This window comes from Cetorhinus maximus, chromosome 12 (assembly GCF_964194155.1).
Source record: "Cetorhinus maximus chromosome 12, sCetMax3.hap1.1, whole genome shotgun sequence".
Taxonomy (NCBI): Eukaryota; Metazoa; Chordata; class Chondrichthyes; order Lamniformes; family Cetorhinidae; genus Cetorhinus; species Cetorhinus maximus.
The window spans coordinates 99,545,166-99,568,358 of NC_135890.1; the positions used below are offsets into that span (position 1 = coordinate 99,545,166).

The 23,193-nt window shown below is 43.9% G+C and overlaps 1 protein-coding gene across 2 annotated transcripts in view; it reads left to right on the plus strand.

The window, feature by feature from the left end:
- rasal1a (RAS protein activator like 1a (GAP1 like)) overlaps window positions 1-23,193 on the plus strand; it is a 286,840-nt gene that overhangs the window by 229,463 nt on the left and 34,184 nt on the right. For both annotated transcript variants that reach the window (XM_078554231.1, XM_078554232.1), the window contains exons 14-16: window positions 3,269-3,461; window positions 6,138-6,275; window positions 9,394-9,535. In XM_078554231.1, the coding sequence (XP_078410357.1) occupies window positions 3,269-3,461; window positions 6,138-6,275; window positions 9,394-9,535 (473 nt within the window). The remainder of the gene's footprint in view (window positions 1-3,268; window positions 3,462-6,137; window positions 6,276-9,393; window positions 9,536-23,193) is intronic.

Here is a 23,193-nt window from a genome sequence, read left to right on the forward strand (position 1 = left end):
TTACTCCCTTACTAATTTCTTAAATCAATTTTCTCCTTCCCATCTTCTCTTGAAAGTGTTGGTTATTGTGTCCAACAGTGCTTAGGTTGTCTGCTAGTCATTCAATATTTATACATGAATTCCTGGTATCCAGCCCGCCCTGCCAGTAAGCAGGTTAGGCTCCTGCTCTGCTCATTACCAACCAAATTTGTTGAGGGAGCCTAAATAGGTGTTTGGCCCCTCATTTACATATGCAAGGGACCTAATGCCTATTTTGAAAGTGGGCATGACAAGTTTAGCGATGCCCAACATGTGCAGATTGAATATGAGTCGTTCCATGATTAAATTTATCATTGTTGAATGCATTTTACACCCAAAAAAATGGGCGCAATGCATACCAATTTTTACTCCATTAACTCATGTTAAAACTGTGGGCAAAAAATTACATATAAATACACAAAGCATTCAGAGATAGAAACTAGCAGTTTCCAGGCTACCGACTTTAAAAGATTAGCACTTTAATGTAGCGATGGAAATCTTTGTGAGCTTTCGCTGCCACAAAAACGTGTTTGTCTTGTGAGGCTGGGTAATTGACATTTAACTGTGCAGCTTCACAAATATCCTGTAGTTAAGCCCATTACTTCCACATGAACTTAATAATCAGCATAAATAACTCATGACGCACATTTTTTCCAAATGTTTTCATGAGTTACAAATTACACTGGTCTCCATGCCTGACTTAAGAAAACATAATGAATGAAAATGCAATTGATCCAAAACAAAGGTCTTCCTTAGAAAGCAAAAATGTTAAGGAGTTAATTATTCTAAGAACAGAGCATTTTTAGTGCAGCTAATAAAACTGCTTAATAGGCAGCCATTTAACTATGTTAAATGACTCTTTGCAGTTGCTAAGTTACGTTCTGATATTGATGTTGAGGTAAATCCAAGTTTCTCTCCTCCACGGTGATGCAGCTTAAACACCGTGCAACATTCTAACCTGTTTGAATTTGAAATGCATGTTTGAATGCTGAATATTTGTTTGTTATTTTGCGTTTAAATGGCCTAGTAGAGTTCGCTGACATTGTTCCCAAAGAGCTTGCTATACCTTGACCTCACCTGTCAGTGGCATGTGGTGTATCTGGAAGAAACATAATTTTGTAAAATTCGGAGAGCAGCGAATTCATTAAATTCCTACAGAGTGAAAACAAAGAGCAAACCACTGCCAATGCACAAAATCTGAAACAGAAGAAAGCTAAAAGAGAATGTTTGCAATGCTCAGCAGGTCAATCAGCATCTCTGAAGGGAATAGGCAAGTTAAGCTCTCATGCTCATATTTCTGTCCTTAGCCTGCTACAATGTTTCATATTGATGCCCAACACAAGCTGGAGGAACAGCACCTCATCTTCTGATTAGGCACTTTACAGCCTTCCAGACTCAACATTGAGTTCATCAACTTCAGACCACAAACTCTGTCCTCTCTTTTGTTCCCCCTTCCTCCACCCCCCACATCCACCACCGCCCCTCCCACCCCACCCCACCACCACTCCCCCAGATGCAAGTATGTATCTTATTCTTATGTTTTTACTTTCAGACAGTCCTGACCCTTTCTCTGCTATTAACATATTCTGCTATTTTGCTTTCAGACAGTGTCAACCTTTATTCTACTATTAATACCTACTCTGGACCAAAGCTTCAGTCTTTAATACTACCGTTGCCATTCTGTTTGCCTTGTGTTCCATGACATCTTCATCATTTAATCTCTCCTGCCCTCTAACCTAGAGACCTTCTATTTTGTTCCACCTCGCTTTTCCAACAGCATGCAACCCAACACATTTCTACTTCTCTCCAGTTCCAAAGAAGAGTCATATTGGACTTGAAATCTGTCTCTCTGTGCAGATGATGCCAGATCTGCTGAGTTTTTCCAGCACATTCTGTTTTTATTTCAGATAAGTTAAAGGGTTAGATTTTAACTATTGTGTACTAGAACAGTGGATCACACTGTCTGGCTGCCTGCTGGTGTCAACAGGAGGGCCAGGGTCTTGAAACCATGGTAACAAATGGGCTCCCTGCTACAGCTTGTTGGACCCAGGCCTATGCAACATTGGGGCTTGCCCTGTCCAGCACCAAGATAGCTGCGGAGGGCAGAGGGGGTCAGGGTGTTGGAGGTGACAGGAAAGCCCAGGGTGGCACAAGCCTACTTCATTCTTGTGGATCCCAGAGGATTATTCATGCACCTCCTAGCTCCATTAAAGTAATTTTAAACTCTCTGTTTTTAGTCCTCTTTGGCTGTAATATCCGGTAAGACCATGCAGAACAGTGCCCACTGTACCCAGTTGTCTCAAACTTTTAAATTATTGACACAAAAATTACCATTTTCTATGTTTAGCTAATTATTTAATCTCCATCAGTTTCTTAGTGCATCTTCATTCAATGATGCACAACAGCATGTTTTCTATTTTAGAGCTGATCTATCATTACTTACGCTTCCCAGTGATCAGTAATTTTTGTGATTCCTTCCTGCCCAGATTCTGAGTTAATTTCCACCTTTCTCAATGTCTTTGCTTTGCCATAGATCTTGCTATCATCTGTAAACATAGATTGGTTGTTACCTTTACCTGGGTTCTGTTGTGAAAGCCTAGGGTTTGGTAATGAATTATCAATATGTCATTTCTCTTGCTATTTGATTAACTGGAAACTCACTTTTTAATGAGAACATTCCTCTCTTTTCCCATGTCTTGGATTTACCATGTGTCATCTCGATCCAAGAGCTTATGGGTGGACAGCCAGTGTTTAGGTCCTGCCTTTTGTGGGATTGGATGTTGATGGTGTGAGAGTGGCCTGGACTGACTCTCCCTCCAGCGTTCCCTCTTCCCTGTGACGCTTATCTTGATATGCGTTCCCATAGAAATCAGCCTGAACACAGGACCTGAGTATCTGATCTTTCTTTGACTCAGGTCCCATGCTCTGCCGTGTTTCTATGGGAAAGCAAAGCCCCATGTCCCAGCACTTTACCCTGCAGTGAGCTGAGATACCAATTCACTATATTAATTTGCTCACATTTCAAAACTGTAAAAAATGAAGGCTATTTTTTTTTAAGAGTAAGCAATTTATTTTTCCACTTTGGCACTACTTAAATACATTAACAAAAACGGCTGGAGCAAATTTCTTTGAAGTAGTTACTTGCAGAACATAATCTTCCAATTAAAGTAATGAAAACTATGAGTAACAGTGAGGGATGGAGAAGACAAATACCAATACTAACTAATATTTCTTTCACTGATCCCAAAAGGAGGATATCTTTCAAAGGGAGCCTTTCAGAAGCTGGCGTACGAGAATGTAGCCAGGAGCTTTTAAAATCTTACCTGACCGATGTGATGGATGCCATTGTGGGTTCAGTGGAGCAGTGTCCTTCTGTTATGAGAGTGGCTTTCAAACAATTACATAAGCGAGTGGAGGAGCAGTTTCCAGAAGCAGACAATGAGGTATGTACCGGTGAGTGTGTAATGAGGAGGGATTTTGATCCCTTGAGCCATCACGTGGTGATTCTATACACATTAGTGAATTAAAATGAAATTAAAATTGCACCAAGGCTCAAAAATATTTGGTTGTATCAATAGCTGTCAATTACTGATCTGTAGGCAGGTCTTGTCGTGCTAACAGAAACGTTCTCCCTATCAGTTTGAGCTGACTTCTTGAACAAATTCCACTCATCCTTTTGATTCCATCCCCCCATCCCACCCCCCACCCTATCTGAACACCATTCACTATTTCAGAAGTTTTTCAGGTAAACTGATCCCAGGGTCTAACCTAGTATCCATTGCCAATCCAGGCAAAGCACCAGCAAGAGTAGAAGAGGCTAGCTATTTTCTTTGCTTCTACCTACCCCAGCCCACAACCCCCCCACACCCACCCCCACCCTTGTGGCTACCACCCTCTGTTCAGTCCCAGCTCCCCCGCCCCCCCCCATCCCCATACCCCCTCTCCCCATTTTCCTAACTCCCCACTTTGGAGTTGCCATCCTCTGCTTATTGTCCCTAACTCTCTAACACATAAGTGATCAACAGCTTGAGTTTGAAGAGTCAAAGCTGCAAGCTCAGTGGTGTGGGTTATAGGGCCAGAGAATTGCATCATCCTGACGTGTTGAACTGACAAACAAACTGCAAAAATGTCTCCTGCCACACCAATTTAATGGTCCAACAATAAGTTGAAAATGAACTGTATTTCTCTGTGGTCTACATTTGTTCCTCAAGGGAGTACAGGCACAGCAGGCAGCAGATGATAGCAAAGCAGTAAATACTTAACAGAAGCAAGGTGACCTGATCCAAAGTTATTATTCTATTCAAATCCCACCCCTACCTCCCATAATAACAAAACCCCAGTGAATTCCCAAGGTATAAGATTTTTCCTTGACTCATTGCATGAGAACCTTCAGTTCACTTGCTACTCTAAGAGTTTAGATTATATTCACTGATTGATAAAGAATGGAATCATCCATCTAGTCTAAACAACAATGACTTGAATTTGCATAGTGCCTTAAGCATAGCAAATATCTTAATGCACTTCATGGAGGAGGCTACTGAGGATTTTTTTTTTATTCGTTCATGGGATGTGGGAGTCATTGGCTGGGCCTGCATTTATTGCCTATCCCTGATTGCCCTTGTTCAGAGAGCATTTAAGAGTCAACCACATTGCTGTGGGTCTGGAGTCACATGTAGGCCAGACCAGGTAAGGACGGCACATTTCCTCCCCTAAAGGACATTAGTGAACCAGATGGGCTTTTACAACAATCAACAGTGGTTTTATGGTCATCATTAACAGGATAGGGATAGGGAAGTGTGACTTAGGCAGAATTTTACGGCCCTGTTTCAGTGGGGAAGGGGCCGTAAAATGCGGTGCCCCGTTATAAACCCCGTTGACGACAGCGGGAAGATAAAATCCCGCTGTCATAAAATTCTGACGTTAGAGTGGGATAAGATGGGCCCAGCACCGTTTTGGCCAAGGTGAAGCTTGTATAGCATGGAGCTTGTGAGGCCGGTGAAGAAGATGTAAGAGAAGACTGGAGGTGTTGAAAGTGTGAATAAGGGTTTCAGTGATGTTTTGGGTGGAGTGAGAGCAAAGTCAGGCAACATGGCAGAAGTGACCTGGGTGGATAGAATATGGAGTCCGAAGCTCAGGTTAGGGTCAAGTAAAACACTGAGGTTACGTGCCACTGCATTCACTCTGATCGAGCAGCCGGAATGGGGAGAGTAACTGAGAGGTATGTGGAAGCAAGCATTGACTTGAACAACGTATAAAAAAAGTCTTTTGGAAATGTGCATGTTGAGAAAAAATGTTCTTCAGCGTTAAATTAAAATAATTATTTTGGATTTGACACTTTTCAATGAATCATCAGTACAGCATTTTCTGCAGTCACTACATACTCACTGATGGGAGAGTGTTCAGATATCCCAATGAGTAATGGATCCACTTTCACTGTCATAAACTATCGGGAAAAATGATTTTATAAACATTCTGTTTCTGATGTGGAATAATAGATGTACTGAACTATAGAACTTTTGGAAATTGACAGTATCATTTAATAGCAAAGAAAGTGTAATGTTTTTTGTATTCCTATCATAATGCTGAACTACTGCCGGAGTCCATTAATGACCCAGCGTGAACTCATACAGTGTGAGTAGTGACAACATGTCCCAAGGCTGTCTTCACATTTCTTTAATTTATGGTGATACATAATTAGATATCTTGAAACAGAGAAAAAACACAGGGTTAAGAAAGGGAAGGAGAGTTGGACTAATGGATAGCTCTTTCAAAGAACCAGGACAGATACCATGGGTAAATGGTCTAACTCTGTGTTCGATCGTTCCATGATATATGTGTATCTCAACACTTCTATGTCTAAAATGATGAAAAATGCAAGATGTTATTATGTGACATGTTAGTTGAAGGATCAAGACCTAAAATTCTTACGATAAAGCAGTTGATTATTGGTACTAAGTGCTCAAAATCTGATACATGTAATCTAAATGGAATCAGAGGGTAATCCCAGATTAGTTAATATACATAAACAGGGGTAGATTTACATGTTCAGTAAATTCACTAACAAAATCCGTAGTTATGCCAGTCTTTGTTTTTTCCTAAATTTTGCTTGTTTTTTTTAGGATGTTAAGTACTTGGCTATTAGTGGCTTCCTGTTCCTGAGGTTTTTTGCTCCAGCTATTTTAACGCCCAAACTCTTCAGCCTGAGAGATCATCATGCCGATACGAGGACAGGAAGGACCCTGCTGCTTTTGGCAAAGGTGATTTTTACATCTTATTCAGTGTTGAGCAACAGATAAATGTAAGGCACAGCCTGACTGTGAGCTGTTGCCAACAGTGAGAGAATAATGACTGAGTGATCCAGCTCTCCTCAGCATTAATTATTCTGCTCAGGGTTCTCGGTGATGAAGGGGATGATTGAGTGGGGAGTGATGACAGTCTGTACTATGATCCTTTTCTACATACAGCGTGCATGGGATTTACAACATTCAACAAGACAACCCAATCCACAGGAAATGCCGGTTCACTTTAGGAGAGGTGGTGGCGTAGGAGTAATGTCACCAGACACGTAATCTAGAGGTCCAGGCTAATGCTCTGGGGACACAGATTCAAATCCCACCACAGCAGCTGCTGGAATTTCAAAGCAATTAATAATCTGGAATTAAAAAGCGAGTCTAATGGTGAGCAGGACGCCATTGTCCCTGACATAGTCATACTCATGGAATCATACATTACTGAGTATATGTCCCTGAGTTTGGCTTTTACAATGTTTTCTTTTCATTCTCAGCAATGAGGAGATGAGTAGCAATGTTGGCAAAGCAGCAAATATGGCCCCTTCCTAGTCAAGAGAAAGCAGATGTATTACAACTAACTGGCTTGCTAGGGCATGTCACAGGCCATTAAAAATGAACCATATTGTGTGGTATTGGAATCATGCAAAGGCTGAACGAAGCAGGGCTCTCTTCCTAAAGGATATTAGTAAATCAATTAGCTTTTACAAAAATCTGGCTACCTTCCTGTTCATTTTCTCAGTTGTGCCAGTCACAAATTAGCACATTTATTGGGATCAATTTCATATGTTGGGGTTTGAACTCATGCCCTTTGGGCTTCTGGCCTGGTCTGTCAGCGGCAATTGCACCGTACAGAATTGGTGTCTTACATGGAAGGAGCGTCTGGGGCTCTGGATGATGGTGAATGGAGAAATGTTGTATCTAGTATGATTGCACGTGAATGGGATAGGGAATGGCAGCTGGAAGTTGGGTAGATGGCAGCATGAGTAAGGGTATTCTGGAGGGAATATTCCTTGCAGAAAGCAGAGAGGATAGGAGCTGGAATACTTACTCTACTTGCTGCTCACAGTATGGTATTCTCTATATTGGAGAGATCCGAATTAGCTCCTGTTGGAATGTCTGCGCGCCGCCATTTTCCATTTTTAATTCAGGCTTCCAGCATTTGCAGTTTTCTTTATTTATTCTCCAGCAGAACTTTTTTTTTAACCACTCGACAGGACTTTCTCTCCACTGATAAACTTATAAGCAGACTTACAGATATCAAATTCTTTTAAAATTCAGCGGCGTGGCATTTCAGTCTGGTTGAGAAGGCAATGGGAGTATTCTGTTTCTCTTCAGTCTGAAAGTTAATTTTTGTTTTGATGATATATTTGGCTTCAGATCAGAGATCCTGCCGGTACCAGCATTTCAACATTTTCATTGTTTGTTCAAACTATACATATACGTTTAGCTCAGATGTTAACAGATGTCAGCAAAGCCAGTGCCAGCACTCATCATGCATGCAGTAGGTTTCTAGTGTTACACCGGTTGTGTACACAAATGAATGCACTAATATAATTCAATCCTTGCTGTCAATCTTCAATTAAATGGTTCAGTATGAAAATGAGTTTCTTTCTGCACGGATTCTTCCAGACACTGCTTTATTTATTATACATTTAATGTTAGCACTGCAACAACAGTAGTGAGCTGCTAAACCTGTACAGCTATTGTACACAATTGTCTTTATGTTTGAGTTCTTTGACGATCAGGTTCTGGTTGATGTGGTTTACTCAGGTTTTTACAGCGATGGGTTAAGTCAGAAGCTGTTGGAAATAAACAGCCAGGAATTTTGAGAGGAAAACAGGTTCATGGCCTGAATTTTTCCTGCGTCGGGCAGGCTCGGTGGGAGCGGGCAGGGGGCGATTGCGGAGCTGAGCGCCGCCCGCGATTGGCTCCACGCCGCCATTTTACGTGGGCGGGCCAATTAAGGCCAGTCCAGTGTAATACGCGAGCAGTAGCACTGAGCGCTACCTGTGCGGGCGGGGGGAAGAGGGAGGGTTGGGTCCTGCGCTCTTTCGCGCACATGCGTACAAAAGAGCACTTCAATCTCCTTGAGGCACGGAGCTGCCTCACTGTGTCACATGAGATGGGATATGTTTTTATTTTTCAGAAAAATTTTTTATTGAATTCGTAAAAGCTTTAGGAAACCTCATCCCGCACGTAGATGAGGTTTCCTAAAAACCATAAAGGCCGCTTGGCGTAAACTTGAAATTAATGACCTAGTTAAATGGCCTTAATAGGCCTTTCAATTATCGGCGTGTGCACAGCCGACTCCGGCATGCACCTGCCGATCGAAATATTGCGAAACAGTGCGTTGACATCGGGATGTATGCCCAACGTCATCGTGCGTCATTTTACGCTCTGGCGTGTCAGGCCCACCCCCGAACGCCAAATGTAAAATCCTGGCCCATGTTTCATGTGAAACCATGCATCGGAATGGTATAGCCAAACAGGCCTATAATATAATATATAAATATATGTAGCCTAACTCTAACCCTTTATAGATTGACCAAAGCAAAATATTTGGGGATTAGATAACAAGAGGTATGCGAACCACATTCAAAAGGGGCAGGTTAAAAGCTTAGTAGCTGGAAAGTTGATTTTAACACGTGAAAAAAAAAGTTTCATATGAAACAAAGTCGGTTCGGCCCAACCAGTTTGCTCTGGTGCTTAAGCTCCACACAAGCAGTATAGTCCTAATCGTATGTGCCCACTCAATTCCTATATTCTTTTATCCCCCTTTCCCTTCAACCACCTATCTAATCTAATCTAATCTAATCTGAAATGCTCGCATGATCTCTGTTTCAATCACTAATTCTGGTGGTACATTTCCCTCCCTCATAACGTGCTGTGTAAAAGTAAAAGTTTCTCCTGCTCTCTGCACTGAATCTCTCATGTTTAATTCTACATCTACATCCCCTCTTTCAGGACTCTACAGTCATTGGATATGTTCTGTAAATGGCTATCTATTTATATGATTTCCGTCAGACAAGTGAACAGGCAGATGGTATTGCTTTAGTAATGGAATGTCTTATGTTTTCACTTGCAGGCGGTTCAGAGTATTGGTAACCTGGGCCTTCAATTGGGACATGGAAAAGAACAGTGGATGACACCGCTTCATCCATTTATTTTACAAAGTGTAAGCTGTGTGAAGGATTTCCTTGATAAGCTAATAGACATCGACAATGAAGGTAATGATTTGTGTTTCTGAAATTCAATTAATAGCTGTAGTAACATGACTACAGTCTCCCAAGACAGGGTAATACCTATGGATTTGTTCAGTGCTTGTATGGGTTTGTCATGAGATGAAAGTCTTTTAACAATTATGGTGCTAACTTAGATAGGCATTTGTTTATCATGGAGGAGATTTCCTTTAGCATGATCAGTGCAACAAAATCATAAACACATTCTTTATCAATGGATTTCTGATTTCCAAGGAAACATACCAAGGAAATCTCAAGCAAACAAGGTGAACTATGGTGACATTAGGCGAACAAAGCCTCTCTGTTTTGTCATTTCTATATCATTGTTGTTTGTTTTGGCTGATGTGCTTTGTGTAGGTGTTTTTTAACATAATTTGACCAGCAATGTACATCTGGAGTTAGAACCTATCAGGAAATACTGGAACTTCTGGCCATGTATGTTGAGATTCCCCAGGGGGTGAGACAGTTTAGCAAAGTTAATTCAGGTAGGCTTTTATTCATTCCTCCATTGAATGAGTGAACAGGTAAGTAGAAAAATGTTCCTTTTCCCCTCATCAGGCGAGCCAGTGAAACTGTGAGAATCCTGTCAGGGTAGTTAATTTAATTTAATTTACACTGTAACTCATTTATAATCCTTAAAACTACATACAAAATGTAGTTTTTCTGAGTGTGGATCATGGCATTCTCAACTCTCAGTCATTAATAGAAGATCTCAGTCTATAAAGTAGAAATATGAGCATAATCCTGGTGGCTGAATGTGTTTAATCGGAAAGGATGAAGGAATTGAGGGAGTTAAGCCTGGTGGGAAATGGGCAAACCCAGGTATACAAAATCAGCTCACAGATTAGCAATTGGATATCAGAACAAGCTGGAGGGGCTAAATGAACTGCTTCTGTTACTATGAAACCTGGAGAACACTGTTAGCAGATGGATGCTGCACGTTGGTGTGACATTTTTTGTCTGCTACTGTAACCAGGTACGGTAATTGGAAGTAGAAAGTTGCAGTTTTACATGTCAGCTTCTTCAGAACTTAGAAATTTGGGTGTTGTGAAGTCACACCTGAGTAGAATCAACCAGCATAAGCCTGGAATTGTGCCAGTAATAAATCCATCTTTGGGAATAGGCCACGTACTCTTTATAACAGGAGGGATTGAATGTGGATGACACTTGTGTTACATGGAATTGGAAAGATATGTTCCCTCTCTCTGGCACCAGCCCTGGTTTCAAACTGCCTTGGTGCAATCAGTTAATTCGTCCCTTCCCTCACAAACAGCAGATATTGAAGCTATGAGGAAAGATTGAGGGATATGGGCTTACCATAGGAGTCTTTGGAGTAACTTAATAGAAGTTTTCAGTTAAGAAAGGAGTTGATAAAAACCACATAGTTAAATTGCTTACACAAATCGGCATTTTCAAAAATAGAGGCTCTCGTTTGAAAATGTGGAAATTCGGTTAGTTTCTAACGCAGACAAATAGGTATTTCAGATATGATACCAAGATGGGCCAATGAAACAGACAGTACAATTGGTTCAGGAGATATGCTTCTGAAGAAAATAATGATAGATGGATATAGCGAAAAGTCAGACAAGTCACTTGAAATCAATCAAGAAGAATTGCACTTTGGTTGAGACAAATGACCTTTTCCAGTTCCTAAATCTCTCTACCTCCAACCTCCATATCATTGGCTAAAAATATTGCTGTCATAAGTTTCCAGGGGGTATGAGTACACCGAGTGTGCATGTACACACACACACATCCTTTCTTTCTCACACATATTTGGACACAGACACACTCAAGTTCTTCACGTGTACACATAGAAACTTTTGTCAAAATTCCATGGATCTGTTCTAGCTCAGGTGACATTTGCTTTTTCACTAATTTGCATGACAAAAGGAAGCTTCTGCCTGACCCATAAAACAATGAAGGCGTTTTTCCTCACAAATGAAGCACAGGTGAAGTTGTCCAACTTCATCTCTTTCATATCGATCTGGAAAGATCTGCTTCAAGCCCTAGCTTCACTTCTCCCCTTGTCTCAAGGAAATGATAAAATGCAACATCAGGACTTCAAAACCTTACTTCCTATAAGACATACAACTAGCTCACTTTTGTTTTTAGTTCTTTGATAGTGATCAGTTAAACACCATTTGTTACTACATTTTAAATTGGGTAATTATTTCAATAGCCCTGAAATAGTTGTTGAAAACTTAGGAGATTGGATAGTGCTACTTAAAATGCAATACCTGATCACTTTGCACTTTCTGTCATTCCATCTCACTGCACATCAGTCCCATTCTAAACCTCACCCTTGTACACTATGCTTTGTCTCTGCTCCCTTAACAGGTGCATAAGAGTTAGATTTGCACTATTCCAATCACTGAAAAATAGGGCCTAGAGGTAATGCAAAGGAAAAGAGCAAGGTTGATCTCCTGGATTTAAGAGATGATCTATGGGGAATAATTTAACAATCTATGACTCTTTAGCTTCAAGGAGGAACATTTGTGGGTAGTGGGAGGTTTGGTGGGGGAGAGCCTTCTAGAAATATATTAGACACTTAAGGGCTAAACGCAAGCGCACAACAACACAATAGATAGGAGTAGACGTCATGGCCCGTCAAGCCTGCTCCACCATTCCATATGATCATTGCAGATCTTGGGCTTTAACTCCACTTTCCTGCCTGCTCCCCACATCCCTTAATTCCCAGAGAGACCAAAAAATTGTCTATCTCAGCCTTAAATAAAGTTGATGGTGGAGCATCCACAAACCTCTGGGGTAATTTAAATTAATTAAATTAAATTAATCACTTAATTAATAAGTAGAGGGTATCTAGACCAGAAGCAGGGGATTACTGTTCTTAGAATTTAGCATTTATAGTAGAAATCTAGCCCTAGAGAACGTATAGTTAATAAGGAGTCAATAAGCAGTTATTAGATTTAAATTAATTTATTAAACAGTTCTAGAAATGGCAGTTGCTGGGGTGAATTGCTTCACCTGTGGGATGTGGGAAATCTGTGATGCTTCAAGTGTCCCGGACAACCACATCTGCAGGAAGTGTACCCAATTGCAGCTCCTCTCAGACCACATGGATCGGTTGGAGCAGCAGTTGGATGCACTTAGGAGCATTCAGGTGGCGGAAAGCGTCATAGACAGGAGTTTTGCAGACGTGGTCACACCCAAGGTACAGACAGATAGATGGGTGACCGCTAGAAGGGGCAGGCAGTCAGTGCAGAAATACCCTGTGGCTGTCCCCCTCTCTAACAGGTATACCGTTTTGGATACTGTTGGGGGGGATGGCCTATCAGGGGAAAACAACAGCAGTAGCCAGAGCAGTGGCACCACGGCTGGCTCTGTTGTTCAGCAGGGGGGGTCAAAGCACAGAAGAGCAATTGTCAAAGGGGACTCTATAGTCAGGGGCTCAGATAGGCACTTCTGTGGTCGTGAAAGAGACACCAGGATGGTATGTTGCCTCCCTGGTGCCAGGGTCCAGGATGTCTCTGATCGGGTACGGGACATTTTGAAGGGTGAGGGAGAACAGCCAGAGGTCGTGGTACACATTGGTACTAACGACATAGGCAGGAAGAGTGACGAGGTCCTGCAGCGGGAGTTCAGGGAGTTAGGCAGAAAGTTAAAAAACAGGACATCTAGGGTTGTAATCTCAGGATTACTCCCTGTGCCACGTGCCAGTGAGGCTAGGAATAGGAAGATAGTGCAGCTAAATACGTGGCTGAACAGATGGTGTAGGAAGGAGAGTTTCCGATATCTGGATCCTTGGGATCTCTTCCGGGGCAGGTGGGACCTGTACAAGAAGGACAGGTTGCATCTAAACTGGAGGGCACCAATATCCTGGCTGCGAGGTTTACTAGTGTCATTCGGGAGGATTTAAACTAGTATGGCAGGGGGGTGGGAACCAGAGCAATAGGTCAGCAGGTGAAATAAATGTCTGGGAGCTAGTGAATATGGCCAGTAGGACTAAGAGGAAGAGCAGGCAGGGAGAAATTACTGAATACATTGGGACTGGGGGTCTGAAATGCATTTGTTTCAATGTGAGATGAATAACAGGTAAGGCAGATGAACTTAGAGCTTGGATTAGTACTTGGGACTATAATGTTATTGCTATTATAGAGACTTGGTTGAAGGATGGACAGGATTGCAGGATTGGCAGATAAACGTTCCAGGATTTGGATGTTTCAGGCAGGATAGTGAGGGATGTAGAAGAGGTGGGGGGGGTTGCACTGCTGGTTAAGGAGAATATCACAGCAGTACGACAGGAGGACACCTCAGAGGGCTCATGCAGCGAGGCAATATGGGTAGAGCTCTGGAATAGGGAGGGTGCAGTCACAATGTTGGGAGTTTACTATAGGCTTCCCAATTGCCGGCGGGAGATTGAGGAACAGTTATGTAGGCAGATTTTGGAAAGATGTAAAAGCAATAGGGTTGTTGTGGTGGGTGATTTTAACTTTCCCTACACTGACTGGGAATTACTTAGTGCTAGGGGTTTGGATAGTGCAGAATTTGTAAGGTGCATTCAGGAGGGCTTCCTGAGACAATATGTAGATAGTCCAACTAGGGAAGGGGCAATACTGGACCTGGTATTAGGGAATGAACCTGGCCAGGTGGTCGAAGTTTCAGTAGGGGAGCATTTCAGGAAAAGTGACCATAATTCAGTAAGTTTCAAGATACTGGTGGATAAGGATAACAGGAGTCCTCGGGTTAAGGTGCTTAATTGGGAGAAGGCTGATTATAACAATATTAGGCAGGGACTGAGGAATCTAGACTGGAGGCAGATGTTTGAGGGTAAATCAACAACTGACATGTGGGGGGCTTTCAAACGTTGATAAGAATTCAGGACCAGCATGTTCCTGCTAGGATGAAGGAAAAGTATGGCAAGTTTCAGGAACCTTGGATAATGAAGGATATTGTGAGATTAGTCAAAAAGAAAAGGGAAGCATTCATAAGGGCTAGAAGGCTGGGAACAGATGAAGCCCGTGGAGAATATAAAGAAAGTAGGAAGAAACTTAAGCAAGGAGTCAGGAGGGGTAAAAGGGGTCATGAAAAGTCATTGGCAACCAGAATTAAGGACAATCCCAAGGCCTTTTATACATATGTAAAAAGCAAGAGGGTAGACAGGGAAAGGGTAGGCCCACTCAGGGACAGGGGTGGGAATCTGTGGAGCCAGAAGAAATGGGAGAGATACTAAATGACTACTTCTCATCAGTATTCACTACAGAGAAGGACTTAGCGGTCGATTTGTCTAGGGAAGAGTGTGTAGATAGCCTGGATCATGTTGAGATCAAAAAAGAGGTGTTAGGCGTCTTGAAGAATATTAAGGTGGATAAGTCCCCAGGGCCAGATGGGATCTACCCCAGAGTACTAAGGGAAGCAAGGAAGGAGATTGCTGGGGCCTTGACAGAAATCTTTGTATCCTCACTGGCTACGGGTAAGGTCCCAGAGGACTGGAGAATGGCCAATGTTGTTCCATTGTTTAAGAAGGGTAGCAGGAATAATCCAGGAAATTACAGGCCGGTGAGCCTTACGTCAGTGGTAGGGAAATTATTGGAGAAGATTCTTCATGACAGGATTTACTACCATTTGGAAGCAAATGGGCGTATTAGTGAGAGGCAGCATGGTTTTGTGAAGGGGAGGTCGTGTCTCACTAACTTGATCGAGTTTTTTGAGGAAGTGACAAAGATGATCGACGATGGAAGGGCAGTGGATGTTATCTACATGGATTTCAGTAATGCCTTTGACAAGGTCCCTCATGGCAGACTGGTACAGAAGGTAAAGTCGCACGGGATCAGAGGTGAGCTGGCAAGATGGATACAGAATTGGCTTGGTCATAGAAGACAGAGGGTAGCAGTGGAAGGGTGCTTTTCTGAATGGAGAGCTGTGACTAGTGGTGTTCCACAGGGATCAGTGCTGGGACCTTTGCTGTTTGTAGTATACGTAAATGATTTGGAAGAAAATGTAACTGGGCTAATTAGTAAGTTTGCAGACGACACTAAGGTTGGAGGAGTTGCAGATAGTGAAGAGGATTATCAAAGGACACAACGGGATATAGATCGGCTGGAGACTTGGGCGGAGAAATGGCAGATGGAGTTTAATCCGGACAAATGCGAGGTAATGCATTTTGGAAGGTCTAATACAGGTAGGAATTATACAGTAAATGGCAGAACCCTTAAGTGCATTGACAGGCAGAGGGATCTGGGTGTACAGGTCCACAGATCACTGAAAGTGGCAACGCAGGTGGATAAGATAGTCAGGAAGGCATTTGGCATACTTGCCTTCATTGGTAGGGGTATTGAGTATAAAAGCTGGGAAGTCATGCTGCAGCTGTATAGAACCTTGGTTAGGCCACACTTGGAATATTGCGTGCAATTCTGGTTGCCACATTACCAGAAAGATATGGAGGTGTTGGAGAGGGTGCAGAGGAGGTTTACCAGGATGCTGCCTGGTCTGGAGGTTATTAGCTATGAGGAGAGGTTGGAGAAACTCGGATTGTTCTCACTAGAGCGACGGAGATTGAGGGGCGACTTGATAGAAATTTACAAAATTATGAGTGGCATGGACAGAGTAGATAGTCAGAAGCTTTTTCCCAGGGTGGAAGAATCAATTACTAGGGGACATAGATTTAAGGTGAGAGGAGAAAACTTTAGAGGAGATGTGTGGGGCAAGTTTCTTACACAGAGGGTAGTGAGTGTCTGGAATTCGCTGCTAGAGGAGGTGGTGGAAGCAGGTATGATAATGGTGGTTAAGAGGCAGCTTGACAAATACATGAATAGGATGGGAATAGAGGGATACAGACCCCGGAAGTGCAAAATGTTTTAGTTAACGGGCAATATGATCAGTGCAGGCTTGGAGGGCCGAAGGGCCTGTTCCTGTGCTGTACTTTTCTTTGTACTTTGTTCTTTTTAAAGATTTTCAAAGATTCACAACCATTTGAGCAAAGTAATTTCTCCTCATTCCAATCCTAAATGATTGACCGCTTGTCCTGAGACTGTGCTCCTGTGTTTTAGATTCCTCAACCAGCGGATACAATCTCTTTGTCTACTATATCAAGGCCCTTCGGAATCTTAAACAAAAACAAAAATACCTGGAAAAACTTAGCAGGTCTGACAGCATCTGCGGAGAGGAACACAGTTAACGTTTCGAGTCCATATGACTCTTCAACAGAACTAAGGAAAAATAGAAAAGAGGTGAAATATAAGCAGGTTTAAGGGGGGGTGGGACAGGTAGAGCTGGATAGAGGGCCAGTGATAGGTGGAGATAACCAAAAGATGTCATAGACAAAAGGACAAAGAGGTGTTGAAGCTGGTGATATTACCTTCAGAATCTTGTATGTTTCAATGAGATCACCTCTCATTCTTCTGAACCTCAGGGAATATTGGCCTAATTTCAGCCTCTGATCATAGGACAATCCAGTTATTCCAGGGAGAAATCTAGTGAATCTTCGTTGTACTGTCTCCAATACAAGTATATCCTTCCTTAAATATGGAGATCAAAACTGCACACGGTATTCCAGGTGTGGTCTCCCTAAAGCCCTGTATAATTGTAGCTAGACTTCCTTATTTTTGTACTCCAATCTCCTTGCAATAAAGGCCAATGTGCCATTTGCCTTAACTGCTTGCTGTACATGCTAACTGGAGTTCCTTGCACGAGCATACCCAAATCTCTCTGAACATCAACATTTACAAGTTTCACACCTTGTAAAAAAATTTCTGCTTTTGTATTTTTCTAAATCCAATGCAACACTTTAAGCTATGTTAAAACAGCCCAGTAAGAGGGTACAGGGTTATGAAGAATTAGAGCAGAATTGTCTGGTCCCATTGGTGGCGGGCGTCATGGCGGGCAGGGAGGTAGAACTCAGCGTGAGGAATGGGTTTCACGCTGGCGTGAGATCACAGCGGGATCATCCGATGTTGTCCACCATAGTGGAACGTGAATCCCGCTGGAGGCTGGCATGAACACGACTTGCATCCCGGTAATCGGATGTGAAGTAAGGCCCAGCCGGAATTGTTCCCCGATGCCCGATTTACCGTTGCGGCAATGGGAAAACACACCGGCCCAGAACACGTCTGGACAAGTGTCATGTGCATAAACACATAGAAACATAGAAAGTAGAAGCAGAAGTGGGTCATTCGGCCCTTCATGCCTGTTATGCCATTCAGTATGATCATGGTTGATCCTCTATCTCAACACCATACTCTTGCTTTCTCCCCATACCCCTTGATGCCTTTAGAGTCTAGAAATCTATCCATTTCCTTCTTAAATATATTCAGTGACTTGGCCTCCACAGCCCTCTGTGGTAGAGAATTCCACAGGCTCACCACCCACCGAGTGAAGAAATTTCTCCTCATCTCAGTCCTAAATGGCCTACCCCGTATCCTGACATTGTGACCCCTTGTTCTAGACCCCCCCAGCCAGAGGAAACATCATCCCTGCATCCAGTCTGTCCAGCCCTGTCAGAATTTTATATGTTTAAAAGTCGGGACCTACCTTCTGGGCCTTGCACAGGCCGCAGACATCCGAGGAGAAGAAGATGCTGGAGCCCTACAGCTACTGGACCCTGGAAGAACATGCAGGGTGGATCCTTATACACATGGCTCCTCCACGAAGCAGCTCATGGAAGGTGGGAGGTCTCCTCCGATGTTTTGGGCCTGCTTCGGAACATCGTGGTCTTGGCCATGGGCTGCTACGGATGATCAGTGGGGGGTTTGGGGGCAGAGAGAGGTATAGGTGTGAGTGGGAGAGGAAGGTGCACCGGGGGGAGGGGGAGGTTGGGAGGGGGGAGGAGGGAGTCTGGGGGAGGAGGGTGTAATAGGGCTGAATGCTGCAAGTGGGAAGATAGGTGTAAGGGGGGAGGAAGGTGTAAGGAAGAGAGTTCGGGGGGAAAGGCGGCAGGAGTCGGGGGGTGGGGGGAAGGGTGGTGTCCAGTGGGGGAGGAGGGAGTAAGGGTGGAGAAGGGTGTAAGGATGGAGATGTCCAGGTGAACGTGCAAAGGAGGGGTCTGTGAAGTCAATGACTGCCTCCTGGGGTTAGGGTGGGCATGGTAGGGAATGCTGAGTGTGAGAGTGTACTAAGGGAGCAGGTAGAGTGGGAGGGTGAGGTTGTGTCAGTAGCGGTAGATGGGGTGGCGAGGGTGGTTGATGGGGACTTGGAGGCAGACACAGACCCTGGGGGTTGGAAGGAGGGGGCCGGGGAGGTCAATGTGGACGGGGCTGGGATTTTTAGGAAGGTAGGGAATGCACACATTCTCCTGGACATCCTGGAATGACAAGGATTCAGACTGATAAGTGATGGTGGGGAGGTAGAAGGTGATGCTAGGGGGGTCGCCTATGCTGGGGGAAAGGGCATGGGCGACTGGGGGATGGGGAAGGACATGGGAGCTTATCTCAAACTTGAGATACCATTTCACAGAAGTCGAAAGCGAGTGGCGGCTCGGGAAGGACGGGTGCAGGTGCTGCATGGCAGCGGAGTCAATGGGTAGGTGGAGATGCAGCTCAGCTCAGACGCACAACTGAAAGAGAACCCTAGCAGGCTGTTTTGAAAATGCTCACAACAGCGAGATGAGTGTGATGGATGAAGGCTCCATTTGCATAGGAGAATGCTTGAACAAGGCACCAAAAGGCCCTGCCACACACACACACTTTTCCGCCCAGAATTATTTATGGTCCGGATGTGTGCAGCTGAACTGCTAGTTGAGGAGGGATGCAGGGGGAGGACTTGCAAAGCCTGTCAATGAAGCTGAAAGACAACATTTCACATTATTCAGTGAAAGTGAATATATTTTCAGATTATAAAGTGACAGAATGTGTTCACCCGTGCAACCACTTGTGATCAGAAATTCTTAACTTTTCTAGGCCTAGCACTTCCTCTAGGTGCTGCCCTGACATCTGCAGCAGGGGTGGAGACAGCCTGTGCCGTGGTAGACCCTGTTGCCACTGATGACTTTGGCGTGTATCTCCAGAGCCCTTGAAGGCCCCGGCTTGTTTTGGCTGTCCTCCTGTGGGCCAGCTGCTCCCTCTGTGGTGACAGAGGACGAGGTTGAGGGGGATACAGGCAAAGGGGACTCGGAGGGAGAGGACAGCCTCTGGAATTCCTGAGTGGATGACCCATGGATGTCCAGCTGCCGCTCCTCTTCCCTTTGGGTGCCCAAGGGCCCCAGCCTGACTCCTTGAGGGGAAGGAGCATCTGGAGGGACGTCGAGGTGCCCCATTTCCCTCTCATGTTGCCACAGCAGGAATTTGCCCTTGGCTACCACGATGGAGTGCAGGTCTGCACACCTCTCCACATTCTGCTGAGCCCGAGTCTCCATGGCATTCGCCATCCTCCTGATGGAGATCTCCATACCGTACACATCTGGGCACCACTTCATCAGAGAGTAGGCGGATGCACTCCCCCGACTCACGTGCCGCTCTGTTGAGGGCTTGTAACAGCTCTGTGTGATGTTCCCCTGCCTTCTGCTGACTCTCCATGATGAGTTTGAAGACCGCATCCAGAAGCTCGCCACCTGACCTGGACTTCACAGATGCCTCTTCCCCAACAGTCCTCCGAGTGCCAGGGAGCTCAGCTGAACCTGTCTCTACCTCCTGCGGACATGTTTCCATGTGGTGGCCACAAGATTGCGAACCCAAGCCTGCTCCAGATCTAGGTCTCACCGAGGTGTGCGTCTCTGTGCTGGTGCAGGGTGTGGGTAAGCGCTATGACGGGTCTTCCAGGCTGCTTATTTCCAGCTCTTTAATGGAGGAGGTGTCCTCTTGGCTGGAGATGAGGATGTCGATGGCGCTGAGGGGCTGGCTGGCTGAGGGTCTCAGTTGCTTGGCAGAGCTCCCTGTGAACCAAAGTAGAGATCATTAGTGCATAGCAGCAAGGTCAAAAGCAGGAGAGAGAGCACTCACAATTACATTGACAGAGGGATGATGTGGTGCAGGATGGTACGCTCTTCAAAGTGAGTGAGGGGCCTAATGTGGGCCACTCCACCCTGGTCTGGGACCTCTCCCTGCTGATGTGAGCCAGCTTCTCCTGCCTGAAAACAGATGGAGAGAGTGTGAGCAGGACACATGGCACTGCATGGAATGTTTGTGTGGTGAACGGAGCCATGGATGGGATGAGGACACGAGCTCCAGAGGATATGGAGGAGATGTGAGGGTGTGTGTGAGAGTTAGTGGTGTTGTCCCTTGAGGTGTGAGATCTCTGTGGATGTGCGATGGGTTTGTGAGTGTGAGAGCTGAGAGTGATGAGGTGGTTGACTTACCCGGATGAGAGCATTTATCCTCTTCCTGCACTGGATAGCTGACCTGCTCTATGCTCCAATGGCGCTGTCTGTCGCTGCCATCACCTCCCAGGCTGGATTGGTGTCTCTGGTAGACCTCCTACAGCTAGAGCGGAGCTAGAGGCCATCACGGCGGCCTTCCACTGCATCCAGCAGCCACCCTAAGGAGGCGTCACAAAATTTGGGGGCTGCCATCTTCCTGTTTTTCGGGGCACCTGTCACCTGGAGTAGCCCTGATCTGTAAAAATGAAGTAGGCATTTTGTGCGCCTTAAAAATGGCTCCTGGAGCGAGGAAGCGCTGAGGCTAAGGCGTGGTGGGCAAACCCGAGCCTGCCCACGAGCGATCCGGAGTGTTTCTCATGAATGCCTTATTGACGAGGCAGGATACACCTGGAAAGGGACGAGATGGCATGAAAGCTCCCCATTGCAACCAGTGGGTAAAACGTCTTTTTGCATACCCGCTACTGCACTTGGTGCAAATCTAGGACAATTCCAGCCTTAGTTTTAGACAGCCGCAATGACGTATTTTTTTTACCATGGTGTGATTAACAGTTCAAACGGTTTCCAGATATCTGGACTCATTTAAGAAACAAGTAGATGCTGAGGAAATTCCAGGTTTGTGTATGCTTAGTGCCCATGGCAGAGCATTAAATATAATCACAGTGTCGGAATTATTTTATTACATTGAGAAGTTAAATATAACGCTTTTTTTAATTCATTCACGGGATGTGGGCTTCGCTGGCTGGGCCAGCATTTATTGCCCATCCCTATTTGCCCTTGAGAAGCACCACCATCAGAATTAATAATAGCAACAAAGAGAGTCGATTATTGAGATAATGATTTTCGTCAATATGCAAACATTACAATGATTTGCATATGAGGAAATTTATTGATTTGTGGAAAATAATTTATCATGAACCAGACTTTCACTTCTTTCCTACTGTGACGGCTGTCATCTACCAGACTGTGAAAAGTTCTCGTGATTGATTTTGTTTAATTGATTTATGATTGATATTATTGATATAATTTAATAGAGGTATGTGTAATTTTTTTGAAGTAAAAAATATTGCATAAATGGGAGCGTTTTCCTATTTGAAGGATGAAACTTCTTCTGTGTGGTATGTCACTTAGCGAGCTTTTTGCTACATGGGAAGTAATGACACCTGCGTGTGACACATAAAGAAATTGTAAGCTTGTTCTTTTCAAAAGGTTTTAAGATTCTGTAATCTCCCTGAAACTGGCTTTGAAAATTCCTATTGAAAATAACATGAATTCCTCATTCTCATGGGTTGGAAAATATTTAATGATTAAATTACATTTCCAAGAAAACTCTCTGTAATGCAATGAACACTTCAAAACAGTTCCCGAAACCCTTTTTTAAAAAATGAACAATTAATCTTGTGTCAGGAAGCTTTTAACACAGACATTTCATTTGAATTAAATGCGATGCACACTGCTGAGTTTATTCTCTATGGCTACCTTACATATACAGTATTCAAATTCAGATTTTATTCAAATTCACAACTGCAGCTCAAGGTAGATTTCATGGTTTCAAATCCCAATATATAGTTTCAATTTTGTGACAACTCTAATGAGAAAGACACCCTTTGGTGAGAGAGTCAGGGTAGCTCGAGAGTTTTGATGGGCCAAGTGGCCTTTTTCATTCTATACCTTTGTATATTCTCAGTAATAAACCATCATCAGGGACTACTATATATCTTGCTGCATTATTCTCCAGTACTGTGGGATAGAATTTCACTTCAGTGCTGGGCATAAGATGCAAGTTCTTATCACAAAATTGTGTTATAAGCTAGTCATGGTTTCACATCCATTCATTTTAATGGACCAAAAACAGTCGCTATGTAGTACAGAACTTGAGTAATTGCTGAGAAAAGAGACATATTGTCGAAGCTTTTCATCTTGCACTCATCAGGACAGATGCAAGATACCAAATTTCAAAAGGAACAACAATTTATACTGCAATGGGACAGCGGGACAAACGTTCCTTGGTGCACTCTGCATGGCAGTGCCTCAATCAATCAGAGTTAACCTGCCTTTTTTGAATTTAAACAAAGTTTAAGGGATAACTGTTCCCTGGTGCATTTCCATGGTAACACCTCGACCAATCAGAGCTCACTTGCCAACCAATCAGCACCAATCTTATACAGTATAAATTGTTGCTCCCTTTGAAATTTGGTATTCTTGCGTCTGTCCTGTTGAGTGCAAGGCGAAAAGCTTTGACAACATGCCTCTTTTTTTCAGCAATGGGCAAAACATCATAAGCAACCTCTGCCCAGTTTCGTGATAAGAATCTTTTCCCCTGTCAAGCTGTTACACCCTGGCACTCATGGAGATAACCTATCTGTGTATTTGAATTCAT